Genomic DNA, 16,513 nt, shown 5'->3' with positions numbered 1-16,513 from the left:
TCTAGGCTGGATGTTAGGAGGAAGTTGTTGTCAGAGAGAGTGACTGGCATTGGAATGGGCTGCCCAGGGAGGTGGTGGAGTTGCTGTCCTTGGAGGTGCCTGGCTGGGGCACTTAGTGCCATGGTCTGGTTGCTTGGCCAGGGCTGGGTGCTAGGTTGGACTGGCTGAGCTTGGAGCTCTCTCCCAACCTGCTTGATTCTATGATTTGTGTTCAGAGAAGGACAACAAAGCTGGTGAGGGGCCTGGAGCACAGCCCTGTGAGGAGAGGCTGAGGGAGCTGGGGGTGTGCAGCCTGCAGCAGAGGAGGCTCAGGGCAGAGCTCATTGCTGTCTGCAACTACCTGAAAGGAGGTTGGAGTGAGGTGGGGCTTGGCCTCTTATCCTTCTCTATGACATTGTAGCAGCAGAAAGATCAAATCCTCACTTTTGAGAGCTATCAGCAGGTAAAAAAAAAAAAAAGAGAAGCAATTTTTCTTCAAGAGGAGAGCACAGGTGATGGGAGCCAGGTGCTTAAGTGCTAGGGGTGGGAAGGGAAGGGAAGGAATTAAACTGTGCAGAACAAGCCCAATTTGCCATCTAGCAACATGCAAATATTTCTACTTAGCCCTATTAAAGTTGAGATATAAATACTGTGACTCCGTTACACGCTGTAACAATGTTGTTACACTGTCAAATCTCCTTCCTAATTGCTGTGTTTAGCACAGCAGCTGGGAAAAGGAGGAATTAAAACCTGTACTTTCTCTCCTGTACACAAGTTGTCTTTTTTTTCCAACCTGCTGTAGCACAGAACCACAGAATTAAGCAGGTTGAAAAAGACCTTCAAGATGACTGAGTCCAACCCATCACTTAACACCTTCTGGCTAACTAACCCATGGCACCAAGTGCCTCATCCAACCTCCTTTTAAACACCTCCAGGGATAGGGACTCCACCACCTCCCTGAGCAGCCCATTCCAGAAGGGCTACTCCCTGACTGTTCTTTTCTCCCTCTCTATCTCAGGCACACATAAACAAAGCAAAGTTTATCACAGAATCACAGAATCAAGCAGGTTGGAAGAGAGCTCCAAGCTCAGCCAGTCCAACCTAGCACCCAGCCCTGGCCAACCAACCAGACCATGGCACTAAGTGCCTCATCCAGGCTTGGCTTCAACACCTCCAGAGATGGTGACTCCACCACCTCCCTGGGCAGCCCATTCCAATGCCAATCACTCTCTCTGACAACAACTTCCTAACAACATTCAGCCCAGACCTCCCCTGCCACAACTGCAGACTGTGTCCCCTTGTTCTGTTGCTGCTTGCCTGGCAGCAGAGCCCAACCCCACCTGGCTACAGCCTCCCTGCAGGGAGCTGCAGACAGCAATGAGCTCTGCCCTGAGCCTCCTCTGCTGCAGGCTGCACATCCCCAGCTCCCTCAGCCTCTCCCCCTAAATATCTTAACCTTCTATGCAAGTCACTCCAGTGACACAGGTACACTCCTTTTAGTGAAAGGTCTCTGACTTTTACCAGGCTTTCTGTCACAAACCTGTCCTCATTCTCTGATTCTTCACATCCCACTGCTCTAACCCATTCCATCCTTTCTGCTGTGGATCTCTCCTTATCTGTGCTGCTGGAATTGTCTATTTAGGACTGATTAATTCCTTGGGTGAATAGAATCAAAGTTTCTCACGTAGCAGATGACTGCTATTGACTCCAGGTGACAGGGTAAATCAGCATCTCTCTCTGGACCAATTAAGGATTATTTATTGATGTTTGGATAGTTTCAGTGGGGCTGAGAGATTGTCATTTCCTGCTCCAAATCTCTCAGGGAAAGAATTTAACCATGCCTCACCCAGAAGCTGTTCTGTCTGTTGGGAGAGAGTGCTTCTAATTCTGATGTTAAAGAGAAGAGGATCTTGACTGAATCTAAAATGCCTTCCCTCAGTGCCAAGGGTGAGAGCTGGGCCAGCCACCAAACAAGTGGCAGATGCCCTCTACTGATCCTTGTCCCTTCCCAAAGGGGAAGAGTGAGGCAAGAAGGGAGAGAGACTTAGGGATTGGAAAAGAAAATTAAAACCACTTTAATGAAAAGACAAATCAAAAAGGATGTGCTGCTGGCCACCACAAAGAGATTGGCCCCAGCCACTTCATAGAGTCATAGAGTCAACCAGGCTGGAAGAGACCTCCAAGATCATCCAGTCCAACCTAGCACCCAGCCCTGGCCAGTCAAGTAGACCATGGCACTAAGTGCCTCAGCCAGGCTTGGCTTCAACACCTCCAGGGATGGTGACTCCACCACCTCCCTGGGAGCCCATTCCAATGCCAATCACTCTGTCTGCCAATAACTTCTTCCTAACATGCAGACTTGATGTTCCCTGGCACAACTTGAGACTGTGTCCCCTTCTTCTACTGCTGGTTGGCTGGGAGAAGAGCCCAACCCCACCTGGCTACAGCCTCCCTTCAGGTAGTTGTAGACAGTCTTCTTTTGAACACCTCCAAGGAGGACTTGACAGCCACCCCTCAGATATTTGTACCCATTGATCAGATCCCCTCTCAGCCTTCTCCTCTCCAGACTGATCAGCCTCAGGGCTCTCAGTCTCTCTTCACGGGGAGATGCTCAACCCCTCTAATCATCCTCGTGGCTCTCCATTGCACTCTCTCTGGCTTGTGATGCGAGTTGTGCCTCCTTGGTCAAGGATATACTTAATTACAGCCCATCACTGGGTTATTTAGAGTTCAAACCAAACTGGAAAGGAGGCTGTTTATATGTTGTTTATAATGAGCAGCAGATTTACTGCCTGCCTGTATCCAAACTATAGCATGTGCCTAAATAGCGAGGCGACAGCCACACTACACAGCATTACATAAAGACATTGACTTAATTCCAGTTAGAGCTTGGGCAGATCTTGTAACAAGCTAGATAGGGATTTGTTTAGAAAGGTTTGACAAAAGTGCCATGTGATGGCTCATTAGCACTCTTAATTAATGAAAAACAGATCCAGCAGTATGCAACAGACACTGCTATCACTGAGTGCTCTGAAGCGAGCTTTGCCAGCCACGAGGTTCAAGAGCCTGATTACAGATAATGGACTTGAGCTTCCTGTTGGGAATCTGTTCATTCTGCAGCCTCAGCACAATTTGAACTTGTGACATTTCCATCATGCTGTGGCTTGACTAGAGGTAAAACAGAAGCAGCTGTGGGGAAACTGCAAAGGGGTAAGTGAAATCCATGAAATCTTGCTCTAGGGATCACAGAATCGTCAGGGTTGGAAGGGACCACAAGGATCAGCCAGCTCCAACCCCTCTGCCACAGACAGGGACACCTCACACTAGATCAGGCTGATCAGAACCACATCCAGCCTGGCCTTAAACACCTCCAGGGATGAGGCTTCCACCACCTCTCTGGGCAACCTGACCCATGCTCTCACCACCCTTGTGCTGAAGAACTTCTTCCTAACATTCAGTCTGAATCTGCCCATTTCCAGCTTTGTTCCATTCCCCCCACTCCTATCACTATCCAACACTCTCAAAGTCCCTCCCCAGCTTTCTGGTAGCCTCCTTCAGATGCTGGAAGGCCACTATAAGGTCACCTGGGAGCCTTCTCCTCCCCAGACTGAATAGCCCCAACTCTTTCAGTCTGTCCTCCCAGCAGAGCAGCTCCAGCCCTCTGCTCATCCTCATGGCCCTTTTCTGCACTCCTTCCAGCACATCCACAGCCCTCCAAGGGCTCCAGAACGGGACACAGTTCTCCAGGTGAGGTTTCACCAGTGCAGAGTAGAGGGGGAGGATCACTTCCCTTGCCCTGCTGCCCACTCTTCTCTTGATCCACAGGTGCCAGTTCCAACCCCTACCACTCTGTGATTCTTCCTGATTAGCAGGTATCTTCTTTCATTCCAGAGACCTTCAGGGAGCATGGCTTCTCCTAAGGCACAGGGCAGACACAGAGTTCCTCCCAGGTGCTGGTGCTCTTGGACACTGGGGGCAACACTTAGCAGATGTGCTGCCTGCATTGCTGCTGCTCCTCTGCGCAGTGCCACGCAGCAGCACTGCTCTGCAGTGCTAAGGGTCAAGCTTCAGATGCATATGCCCAGGAAATTTAGGATTTGCAGAAGTAAGTACCTGGCAGGGCATGCTGGGGTGTCCTTTATGTGACATACACAAGGTCATATATAGGTCACAGATCACAGGATGTTAGGGCTTGGAAGGGACCTCTGGAGATCTTCCAGTCCAACCCCCCTGCCAGAGCAGGAGCAGAGAATCCAGTGCAGGGCACACAGCAACACATCCAGACAGGGCTGGAAAGGCTCCAGAGAAGGAGACTCCACAACCTCTCTGGGCAGCCTGTGCCAGGGCTCTGGGACCCTGTGCCAGTGCTCTGGGACACTTACAGTCAAGAAGCTCTTGCTCATGTAGAGGTGGAACTTCCTGTGCTGCAGTTCCCATCCATTGCCCTTGTCCTGTCCCAGGGCACAAGTGAGCAGAGCCTGTCCCTGTCCCTGCCTTCCTGACCCCCAGCCCTCAGCTATTTATAGATGTTGATCAGATCCCCTCTCAGTCTTCATTCCAGACTAAGCAGCCCCAGGGCTCTCAGCCTTTCCTCCTCAGGCAGTGCTCCAGTCCCTGCAGCATCCTTGTAGCCCTCTGTTGGACTCTCTCCAGTAGATCCCTGTCCCCCTTGAACTGGGGAGCCCAGAACTGGATGCAATATTCCAGGTAGGGCCTCACTAGGGCAGAGCTGAGGTGGAGGAGAACCTCCCTCTGTCTGCTGGCCACACTCCTCCTAATGCACCCCATTGGCCTTCTTGTCCACCAGGGCACATTGCTGCACCATGCAGCATTTGCTGTCCACCAGCACTCCTACGTCCTCCTCCACAGGGCTGCTCTCCAGCAGATCACCTCCCAACCTTCACTGGGGCAGTTTACTCTTCCTTCCCAGACGCAGGACTCTGCACTTATCCTTGTTGACCCTCATTAGGTTCCTCCCTGCCCAGCTCTCCAGCCTAGAGGGCTGGCAGGTAGCTCCTGACATGGAACAGGAGGCCAAACTTTAATACCACTCTATTATTCCTGTTTTCCACAGAAATAAACAAGGCTCCACAACTGCCAAACAGTTTGATAGATATCATCACTAACCTGGTAGCAATACTTGATGAACTAATTTGTCAGAGGGGTGACATCGTAGGCAGGCCAATGTAAGCACAGAGCTTTGGCCCTGGATAGACTTTTCCCCCACCTCATTATTAATGGAAAAAAATAAAGGCTGTCTGAATGTGACCCTTGAGGCAGTCCTCAAATTTATTATTCCTAGCTCTGAGGCCATTCCCTTGCATGATTTGGTGTCTGATCACCAAAAGAATCAGAGGGCAGATCTGCTGAAGGCAGATAACCAGTTTAATTAATAGTAAACAGACTAAGGCTTCCAAAATATTATTGCTCTGCTGTAACAATAAGCAGAAAGAATAACTGAATGGAGGGCTAAGTAAATAACTAAACAGATTTAAAGGAATAAGCCAAAATTGGGCATGTGCTTTTTAAGGAGACCTTAGCATTGAGTTCATTGAGCTCCTGCTGAAGGTATCTTACCTCCAGGCTGAACAAGCCCAGGTTCCTCGTGTGAAAAATGCTCCAGCACTGCTCACCCTGAGGGCTTTCACTGGGTTTGCCCCAGTTTATGGACAGCTTGCATGGATGGAGGCAGAGGGTGGAACATCTTAGATGTGGTCTGGTGAGTGGCAAGTAACGACAGGCAATCTGTGCCTCCATCTGCGGATGGTGCTCTAGCCTGAGCACTCTGCCAGGAGAGGTGTTTTCCCTAAGATCCAACCTAAACCTCCCCTGTGCAAATTAAGGCCATTTCCTCTCATCCTGTAACTTCTTGCTAGGGAGAAGAGACCAAGCCCCACCTCACTCCAACCTTCTTTCAGGGAGCTGCAGACAGCCATGAGCTCTGCCCTGAGCCTCCTCTGCTGCAGGCTGCACACCCCCAGCTCCCTCAGCCTCTCCTCACAGGGCTGTGCTCTATGCTCCTCACCAGCCTTGCTGCTCTTCTCTGAACACAAATCATAGAATCAACCATGTTGGAAGAGACCTCCAAGCTCATCCAGTCCAATCTAGCACCCAGCACTGTCCAATCAACCAGACCATGGCACTAATTGCCCCATCCAGGCCTTTGTTAATCATAGAATCAACCATATTGGAAGAGACCTCCAAGCTCGTTCAGTCCAACCTAGCACCCAGCCCTGGCCAAGCAACCAGACCATGGTGCCCAATCCCCCTGCCACAGCAGGACCATATAATCTATCTTAGGTCACAGAGGAACACACCCAGGCAGGACTTGAAAGCCAGACACAGCTCCTGTGGTCTGCAGTGAGATCAGATCTCAACCCCTCATTCCCCCAAGATCCATGCTGGCTGTATGGCATGCAGAGCAGCCTGTCTTTTGGAGGACATAACAAACAAGGGCTAGCTGCTATTTTAGAGCCTCTGTGGGTTTGCATCTAGAGAAACTCCCAGCAGATGACTGCTGACACTCAGCCATTCTGGATTTACACCCAGTGAGGGGCCTGGCTGCTGCAAATCAGAAGTGGGGGGTGTGCTTGTTGTCAGCTGAAAAGCAAGCCAGAGGGTGGGCACTCACCTATGACACAGAAGGGTTTCCTTGCGAAGCGCAGCCTTCCTTGCCATCCCCGGTACCGACAGCAGCATCCAGCAGACCAGATACGAATGATGAACTCCAAACCAAAGACAACAATCATGACAAATTCCTAGACAGGGCAAATCACAACAACAACAGAATTCCTGTTACAGGTAACCAGCAGCAAGAAAGCAATGGTTAGAGAATCATAGAATCAAGCAGGTTGGAAGAGACCTCCAAGATCATCCAGCCCAACCTAGCACCCAGCTCTATCCAAGAATCATAGAATCAAGCAGGTTGGAAGAGACCTCCAAGCTCATCCAGTCCAACCTAGCACCCAGCCCTGGCCAAGCAACCAGACCATGGCACTAAGTGCCCCAGCCAGCCTTGGCTTCAACACCTCCAGGCACAGTGACTCCACCACCTCCCTGGGCAGCCCATTCCAATGCCAATCACTCTCTCTGACAACAACTTCCTCCTAACATCCAGCCCAGACCTCCCCTGCCACAACTGCAGACTGTGTCCCCTTCTTCTGTTGCTGCTTGCCTGGTGGAAGAGCCCAACCCCACCTGGCTACAGCCTCCCTGCAGGTAGAGGACTCTGTGTGTCTAGCAATCCAGCCTGAGCATCTGAAGATCTTAAGCCAATCCTGCACCCCAGGGATGGTTAAACATTTGCACACAGAAGGCATCCAAGTGAATAGAATCATAGAATGGTTTAGGTTGGAAGGGATCTCAAAGCTCATCCAGTTCCAACCCCCTACCATAGGCAGGGACACCTCCCACTAGAACAGGTCACATCAGAATGGGAAAATCCTGCACTGTTAATAAATCTGCCTTTAAAACTCAGCAAGGCTGTGTTTGAGAGACTGAGAAACCTGGGGCTGGAGAAGAGAAGGCTGAAAGGAGACCTCACCAATGTGCACAAATATCTGAGGGGTGGGTGTCAAGTGGCTGGGGCCAGGCTCTTTATGGTGGTCAGCAGCAATAAGCCAAGGAGCAATGGGTACGGACTGGAACAGAGAAGGTTTCAGCTCAACATGAGGGGAAACTTCTTTCGAGTGAGGGTGCCAGAGCCCTGGAGCAGGCTGCCCAGAGAGGTTGTGGAGTCTCTTTGTCTGCAGACTTTCCAACCCCACCTGGCTGCATTCCTGTGTGAACTACCCTATGGGATCCTGCTTGGCAGGGAGGTTGGACTGGATGATGTCTGGAGGTCTCTACAGTTCTGTGATTCTGTGACCTGATGAGCAAATTTTGATTTCTTGGAAACTTAACCCTTCCTTTGGGTAGAGTAGCAACTCCTTGGCCTTCACCACTTCTTCCTTTTCCCCTATTATCTTGGCATCCTTTTCCCACCACAGCTGCCTCTGTCCTTGCACCACAGGTACCACATTCTGTACCAGGTACCACATTCTGTACCTTTCTGGCTTACTGAAGCTCACATCGAACCCACCACGTACACTGCTGTGGCAGGTGCACTGGTGCTCTGGAAGAGCAGCAAAGTCCTTCTTCCTTCTCCATGCACAGTTCAGCCAGTGAGCAACTTCCCATGCTGACACATTTCTGCAGGCACAGCTCCAATTGTCACAGGGAGCTGTGCATGTGCTGGAGAAGCAAGGCTGAGACACGTGGGCTCAGAAGTTTGTTTCTCTGGGCACAGGGAGCACAGGTGCCAGGGAACTTCTGAAGTTCTTTACATCTGCATATGCCTTGGTTGCTCTGCCCCTGGAACAATGAGGGTCAGACAAATGGCAGGGAAGGAAAAGATGAGGTCACCCAGAGCACAGTGAGGCCCTGGAGGATTCTAATGAACAGGGGTGATAATGAGTGAAATCAAGAACACTTTGTCTAATGCAGCTAGGATGAGCTCAGGTTTTCTTTCTTTACCTAATTAGGATACAAGTGATGATTTGTTGGAATTGCCTACATTAATATGCTTCTCAGGTAGATTTTAATGACAAAAAATCCTTAAGGATAACAAAGGCCTGGAGCAGAGCCCTGTGAGGAGAGGCTGAGGGAGCTGGGGGTGTGCAGCCTGCAGAAGAGGAGGCTCAGGGCAGAGCTCATTGCTGCCTGCAGCTGCCTGCAGGGAGGCTGTAGCCAGGTGGGGTTGGTCTCCTCTGCCAGGCAGCCAGCAACAGAAGAAGGGGACACAGCCTCAAGCTGTGCCAGGGGAGGTCTAGGCTGGATGTTGTTAGGAAGTTGTTGTCAGAGAGAGTGATTGGCATTGAAATGGGCTGCAATCCTCATAGCCCTCCCTTGGACACTGACTGGATGATCTTGGGGGTCTCTCCCAATCTGTTTGATGCTATGATTCTCTATAGTATATCCTTGTCCCTCTGAAACTGGAGAGCCTAGAATTGGAAACAATACTCCAGCTGTGATCTCGCTAGGGCAGAGTAGAGGGAGAGGAGAACCTCACTTGACCTGCTGGCCACACTCTTCTTAATGCATCCCAGTTATAAGACAGAAGCTGGTGTAGGACCTGTGTCACTCCAGGTATCCTGGCCAGTTTCCAGATTAAAAGCAGCAGAATATGTGCATGCTTTTAGAGTTTGAAATAATGGTACAATTTCCCAGGATCACAGAATCAACCAGGTAAGCAAAGCTCCTCAGGATCACCAAATCCTACCCACATCCCTGCTCTACAAGGTGCACCCTAAACCATATCTCCAAGCACCACATCCAAATGACTTTTAAACACATGCAGGGTAGGTGACTCCACCACCTCCCTGGGCAGCTCATTCCAGTGCCTGAGCACTCTTGCTGGGAAGAAAAAAAAAATCCTAATATCCAATCTAAACCTACCCAGACTCAGCTTGAGGCCATTCCCCCTTGTTCTGTCACTAATTAACTCAGAGAAGAGACCAGCACTAATCTCTCCACAACCTCCTTACAGGTAGCTGTAGACAGTGATGAGTCTGCCCTCAGCCTCCTCTTTTTCACACTAACCATCCCCAGCTCCCTCAGTTGCTCTTCATAAGATTTATTCTCCAGGCTCTTCCCCAGCTTTGTTGTCCTCCTCTGCACTGGCTCCAGCACCTCCACATCTCTCTTGTAACGAGGTGCCCAAAACTGAACACATCACTTGAGAAGTGGCCTCACCAGAGCAGAGTCCAAGGGGACAGTCACCTCCCTGCTCCTGCTGAATACATTTGTATTATTCTTGGTCCAGCTTTAGAAGAGGAATCACAGAATCAACCAGGTTGGAAGAGACCTCCAAGATCATCCAGTCCAACCTAGCACCCAGCCCTGGCCAAGCAACCAGACCATGGCACTAAGTGCCTCAGCCAGGCTTGGCTTCAACACCTCCAGCCACACAGACTCCACCACCTCCCTGGGCAGCCCATTCCAATGCCAATCACTCTCTCTGCCAACAACTTCCTCCTAACATCCAGCCTAGACCTCCCCTGCCACAACTTGAGGCTGTGTCCTTTTCTTCTGTTGCTGGCTGCCTGGCAGCAGAGCCCAACCCCACCTGGCTACAGCCTCCCTGCAGGCAGCTGCAGACAGCAATGAGCTCTGCCCTGAGCCTCCTCTGCTGCAGGCTGCACACCCCCAGCTCCCTCAGCCTCTCCTCACAGGGCTGTGCTCCAGGCCCCTCCCCAGCTTCCTCACCCTTCTCTGGACACAGCTAACAAGGATATCACCACATGCAAACACACACTTAAGGAACTGATGTTTTAATTCGCTCCAACTGCAGTTTAGCAGTGGGAGAAGCAGCCATAAATCTGCAAACACAAACCAGAATAGACCCTATTAGTGCCATATAAATCACAACCAGAGACCTCACTCCAGCCCCCAGTGCAACCCATAATGAGCACAAAATGAAATTTATGCATCTTTTTATCATTTATCAGCCTTGTAATGAATGTGATCCTTTTACTCCACTTGCTTTTCCAAAACGATGATGGAGATTTCCCATGTGGATGCTGTGTGAACAGAAGATTGTTGAGAACTCAGTTCTGTGCCTTTTAATCTAATACACAGCTCCCAGGCTATTGATATCACATTAAAACCCCAGTGATATGCTTAGCTTTAATTAGCCACATGTTATAGAGAGCTGCTGCCTGCCTGACTTCCTTTTAGCTCTCTCTGTTTAGTACTTGAAATGGCACCTATCACTCATGCTGCTTCATTCACCTCAAACCAGAATCAAGCCCAGAATTTTTGCACCAAGCAAAAGCAGTTTGGAAACAAGTTTTGAAGCACACAGCACGAGCAGGCACCAGAGTTCTGTAGCTGCCACTTAATTATGGTTTCCATCATCTCTTAGAGAGTAAATGCAAGGATTTCTGGAGAACTGCCTCCAGTTCTGCTGCCCCCAGGTGCAGAGTGTTGTAAATATCTGTAATATATTGGGTGTATGTGCCTGCAAATTGTGCTAAGCTGTAAATACAAAGAGAGTGTCCAGAGCAGGGCCAGGAGGATGCTCAGAGGCTGCAGCAGCTCTGCTGTGAGCACAGACTGAAAGAGTTGGGGCTGTGCAGGCTGGAGCAGAGGAGGCTCCCAGGTGACCTTCTTGTGGCCTTCCAGGATCTGAAGGGGGCTACAAAAAAGCTGGGCAGGGACTTTTTAGGCTCTCAGGGAGCAACAGGAGTGGGGGCAATGGAGCAAAGCTGGAGGTGGGGAGAGTCAGGTTGGAGGTGAGGAGGAAGTTGTTGAGCAGGAGAGTGGTGAGAGGCTGGAATGGGCTGCCCAGGGAGGTGGTGGAGGCCCCATGGCTGGAGGTGTTTGAGGCCAGGCTGGCTGAGGCTGTGGGCAGCCTGCCCTAGGGTAGGGTGTCCCTGCCCATGGCAGGAGAGTTGGAACTGGCTGCTCCTTGTGGTCCCTTCCAACCCTGACTGATTCTATGACATCAGACTGATGGAATGGACCCAGAGGAGGCCATGAAGATGATCATAAGGCTGGAGCACCTCCCCTTTGGGGACAGGCTGAGAGAGTTTGGGCTTTTTAGCCTGAAGAAGAGAAAGAAAGCTCCAGGGAGACCTTAGAGCAGCCTTCGAGTACCTGAAAGAGGCATACAAGAAAGCCAGGAAGGGACTTTTTACATAGGTCTGTACTAACATGACAGGAGGGAATGAATTGAAGCTTGAGGAGGGAAGACTTAGACTGGAAATTAGAAAGCAACTACTTAGAGCAAGAGTGGTGAGGCAATGGCAGAGTTTGCCCAAGGAGGCTGTGGATATCTCCTCCCTAGATGTGTTCAAGGCCAGGTTGGATGAGGCATTGGGCAACCTGCTAGAGTCACAGAATCAAGCAGGTTGGAAGAGAGCTCCAAGCTCATCCAGTCCAACCTAGCACCCAGCCCTGGCCAATCAACCAGACCATGGCACTAAGTGTCCCAACCATCAGCCTAACACCACTAAACCATGTCCTGGAGTGCCAAGTCTACCCAGTTTTACTAACAGCCCCAGAGATGGTGATTCTGTGAAGAGCCTCTTTCAATGCTTGATTACCCTTCCAGGAAAGATTTTTTTCTCTAGTGTCCAACCTAAACCTCCCCTGGCAAAATTTGAGGCCTTTCCCTCTCATTTTGTCATCAGTTATTTGAGAAGAGAAACCAATTCCCACCTCACTACCATCTCCTTTCAGACAGTTGTAGAGAGCAAGGAGGTCTCTCCCTTAGCCACTCCTCTCCAGCCCTGTTCTCCAGACCCTTCATCAGCTTTGTTGCTCTTCTCTGGATCTTCTCCAGCACTTCACTATCATTCTTGTAGTGAGGCCCCCAAAACTCAAGGTATGGCATCACCAGGGCTGAGTACATGGGGAGTTGTTGGTCATACTGGTGCTGACAGTGGTCAGGATGCTGCTGGCCTTCTGGGCCACCTGGGTTCTACTTTCCAAACACTTCTGTACCCTGTTTTGTGCTGGTTTGCATTTTCTTGCCCTGCAGTGAGATACTGGGCAGTAAATGGCCTCTTTTTCAGGTTTAAAATGATCTGCATGTTGCAAACAAGGGAGCTCTGTGCAGCTGTGCCCAGGCCTTTGCATTCCCTTTGTGATTTCTCCATGCATTCATCCCTGCTGCAGTCACATGCTACAGGCAGCACTCCTGCCCCTGTGCTCCAGCACACAGCTCCCACATCTTCCTCTCGAGATCTTCGTGGGGAACTTGATCTCTTCTGCTGTGTCCAGAAGAAATGAGGAGTGGGTGTCAGAGCCAGTGCAGATTCTGAAGTCTTTTATGCTCTGGCAGCCATGGTGATTTTCTAGGCTGGGGACAGAGTGGCTGAGAGCAGCCAGGCAGAAAGGGAGGTGCTGGTAGATAGTAGCTGAGGATGAGCCAGCAGTGTGCCAGGGTGGGCAGCAGAGCCAATGGCATCCTGGGCTGGCTCAGGAGCAGTGTGGGCAACAGGACAAGAGAGGTTCTTGTGCCCCTGTGCTCAGCACTGCTCAGGCCACACCTTGAGTGCTGTGTCCAGTTCTGGGCTCCTCCATTCAAGAGAGATGTTGAGGGGCTGCAATGTGTCCATAGAAAGGCAACAAAGCTGGTGAGGGGGCTGGAGCAGAGCCCTGTGAGGAGAGGCTGAGGGAGCTGGGGGTGTGCAGCCTGCAGAAGAGGAGGCTCAGGGCAGACCTCACTGCTGGGAGAATGGCCTCAAACTGAGGCTGGGGAGGTTTAGATTGGACATGAGGAAAAAGTTCTCCAAGGAGAGAGGGGTCAGGCACTGGAATGAGCTGCCCAGGGAAGTGGTGGAGTCACCCAGCCTGGCTGTGTTTAAGGGTCATTTGGATGTGGTGCTTGGGGCTATGGCTTAAAGTGAACCTTGTAGAGCAGAGTTCTAGGTTGGACTTGGTGATCCCGAGGGGCTCTGCCAACCTGGGTGTTACTGTGATGCTATGGTTCTGTGATTCTCTCAGCCTTCCTTCATACCACAGCTCCCTGACAGCTGGTGAACTTTTGGCAAGCTGGACTTGGAAGGCATTTTAATCCCTGTCTGTCAAAACCCTGCCCATGCATGTAGTTTCTTGAAGAGATTAACTCCTGCTGCCTCACCAAACGTTTCTGTCACTTGAGCAGGTCTTTGGGCACAGTGTTTTTATTCCCTTCCTTAAGCTGACTTGGTTTCTCTCTTTTGATGCCAACAAGTAGACCCTGAGCACCAAGCCTTGTGTTTTAAAATGATGCCATTTGCTGAGTGCTTTTCCAGTTTTCCCTATCACCTTCTTTTATTTTTCCCCAAGGGTGATAGAATTTTGGTCTCTTGGCAAACAAAAAAAAAGCAGCAAAGGCCAGACCCCTTCCACATCCTCTCAAAAACATACCCATGTATCTTTGTGGGACATTCATTTCCTCTGATCATATCTTCTCATGGTACAATCAGCCAATTCCTGTCTGGTTCAGACTTGACACCAAAGCTGTTATCTTGTTCATGACATCCACCCTTTCCTTAGGCACTTACAAGATTTAAATGGCCCAGTACTCATTTGGCTAATTCATCCCATCTTAGTTTAAGGAAGAGGAGGCTGAGAGGAGACCTCATTGCTGTCTACAACTACCTAAAGGGACACTGTGGAGAGACTGCTGCTGGGCTCTTCTCACAGGTGATTAGAGACAGAGCAGGGGGGAATAGCCTCAAGCTGAGGCTGGATAGGGTTAGGTTGGACATTAGGAAAAGGTTTAACACTAAGAGTGGTCATGGACTGGAATGAGCTGCCCAGGGAGGTGGTGGAGTCACCCACTCTGGATGTGTTTAAGGATGTGATGTTTAGGGATATGGTTTAAGGTGAATCTTGTTGAAAAAGTCTGGATGAGGCACTTAGTGCCATGGTCTGGTTGATTGGACAGGGCTGGGTGCTAGGTTGGACTGGATGAGCCTGAAGGTCTCTTCCAACCTGGCTGATTCTATTCTGTGACTCTATGACACAGCCTCAAGCTGCACCAGGGCAGGTTCAGGCTGGATGTTAGGAAGAAGTTCTTCACAGAGAGAGTGATTGGCATTGGAATGGGCTGCCTGGGAAGGTAGTGGAATCACCACCCCTGGAGGTGTTTAAAAGGAGGCTGGATGAGGCACTTAGTGCCATGGGTTAGTTAATTAGAAGGCTTAAGCGACAGGTTAGACTCGATAACCCTAGAGGTCCTTTCCGACCTGGTTAATGCTGTGACTCTTTTCCTTTTGACTTCCTGGGGTTTTGCAGAGCTTTTCTTTACCCATTATTTATCACTGTGTACTCTGCCTTTTCTCTGGAGACGTGCTCTGGGTTTCCATCTGGCAAGTCAATGCTTCCCTCCAAAGGGCCAGCTCTGAATTCCTGGTAGGGAGTTTGACATCTGTCTGCTTACACTGTCGCAATCCAGACCGTTTGTTGCCTGGTTTAAGGAGGCAGCTCTTGCTCTCTCCACATAAGTTTGGATTCTTATCAATCTCTGGCAGCAGGCCATTGAATCCAATACTGCCAGAACCTCAACTCTCACAGATCTATGTGTATGGAAAATGTTACATTTAGGACTTAGAGGTGGTTTCCCAGGCTACCTCCTTATCACTTGCATTGATAAGACAAGAAGGAAGAGGTGCCCTGGGAGAGCAGTTGTGCAAGGAGTGTTGGTCATTTGTCCTTAAAGGAGGTCAGGAACAGCTGGTTTGGTTCTTTAACACGATGTGTTGGTTAGCCTAAGAGGAGATGTGTCTTCCCCTCCTCAAGGAACTAGATCCCTATTTATCTGAATCCTGACACCTCTGCCACTAACACCCAATCCTTCCCACTTCCCACTCTTAATCTCAAAATCCTCCTAGAAATTCTCTGTCCTCCTAGAGAAAAAATGCCACTTGAATGCTGGCTAAAAGCCTCTTTTCTAATTAATACAGTTTTTTCCCCCTTAAGAGCATGTCCTCCACCTCTGAATGCTACTCCTCCCCTTATTGGCAAAGGAAATCAGAAACTGTTCACATTGCATCCTCTGGAGGAATAACTCCCATGTACCAGTACAGGCTGGGGGCTGACCTGAGGGAAAGCATCTCTGTGGAAGAAGACCTGGGAGTCCTGGTGGACAATAGGATGACCATGAGCCAGCAACGTGCCCTCATGGCCAAGAAGATCAGTGGAACCCTGGTGGACAACAGGATGACCATGAGCCAGCAATGTGCCCTCATGGCCAAGAAGGTCAGTGGAATCCTGGTGGACAACAGGATGACCATGAGCCAGCAATGTGCCCTCATGGCCAAGAAGGTCAGTGGAATCCTGGTGGACAACAGGATGACCATGAGCCAGCAATGTGCCCTCATGGCCAAGAAGGTCAGTGGCATGCTGGAGTGTATCAAGATGGGTTTGACCAGCAGGTCAAGGGAGGTTCTCCTCCCTTTCTACTCTGCCCTGGTGAGGCTGCATCTACAGTAATGTGTCCAGTTCTGGGCGCCTCAGCTCAAGAAGGACAGCTTGAAAGATCACATTCTGTGTTTCTGTGCTCTACAACCTCCCTGGAGGTGTTCAAGGCCAGGGTGGATGAGGCCTTGAGTGACCTGTTCTAGTGGGAGGTGTCCCTGCCTATGGCAGGGGGTTGGAACTGGCTGAGCTTTGAGGTCCCTTCCAACCTAAACCATTCTATGATTTGCTGTCGAATGCTGTAGAACTCGAGGCAGTCATTCATGGTCATCCTATCTATCTGCTTTAAGTGATCCAGTTATGAGATTTCCCTTTGCCCTGATTGCAGCTGAGCTACATTAATGCTGCTTTAGCCATCTTTAGTCATCAAACCCATTTAAGCTTTCCCACCAGAACTATCATACGTTGTAGCTTTTAATGGCAGAAGGAAAAAACCCAAACCCACTCTACCCAGCATGTGATTTTTCATTCTTCTCTTCACAAAGGTTATTTCTGCTTAATGCAGAGGAACAAAAGAGAAGAAAGGAGAAAACGTTGCTGATGATTTCATCAAGCCCTGAAACATACCAACAATAGCCTTGTG

At 50.1% G+C, this 16,513-nt stretch overlaps 1 protein-coding gene across 1 annotated transcript in view; it reads right to left on the bottom strand.

The window, feature by feature from the left end:
- KCNQ5 (potassium voltage-gated channel subfamily Q member 5) overlaps nt 1-16,513 on the bottom strand; it is a 259,047-nt gene that overhangs the window by 55,012 nt on the left and 187,522 nt on the right. Inside the window, exon 3 of the mRNA XM_064164059.1 lies at nt 6,611-6,737. Within this exon, the coding sequence (XP_064020129.1) occupies nt 6,611-6,737 (127 nt within the window). The remainder of the gene's footprint in view (nt 1-6,610; nt 6,738-16,513) is intronic.

Source organism: Pogoniulus pusillus, chromosome 25, assembly GCF_015220805.1.
Source record: "Pogoniulus pusillus isolate bPogPus1 chromosome 25, bPogPus1.pri, whole genome shotgun sequence".
Lineage (NCBI taxonomy): Eukaryota > Metazoa > Chordata > Aves > Piciformes > Lybiidae > Pogoniulus > Pogoniulus pusillus.
Note: the sequence above shows the minus strand (reverse complement) of the source record. Positions and strands in the feature narration are given on the sequence as shown.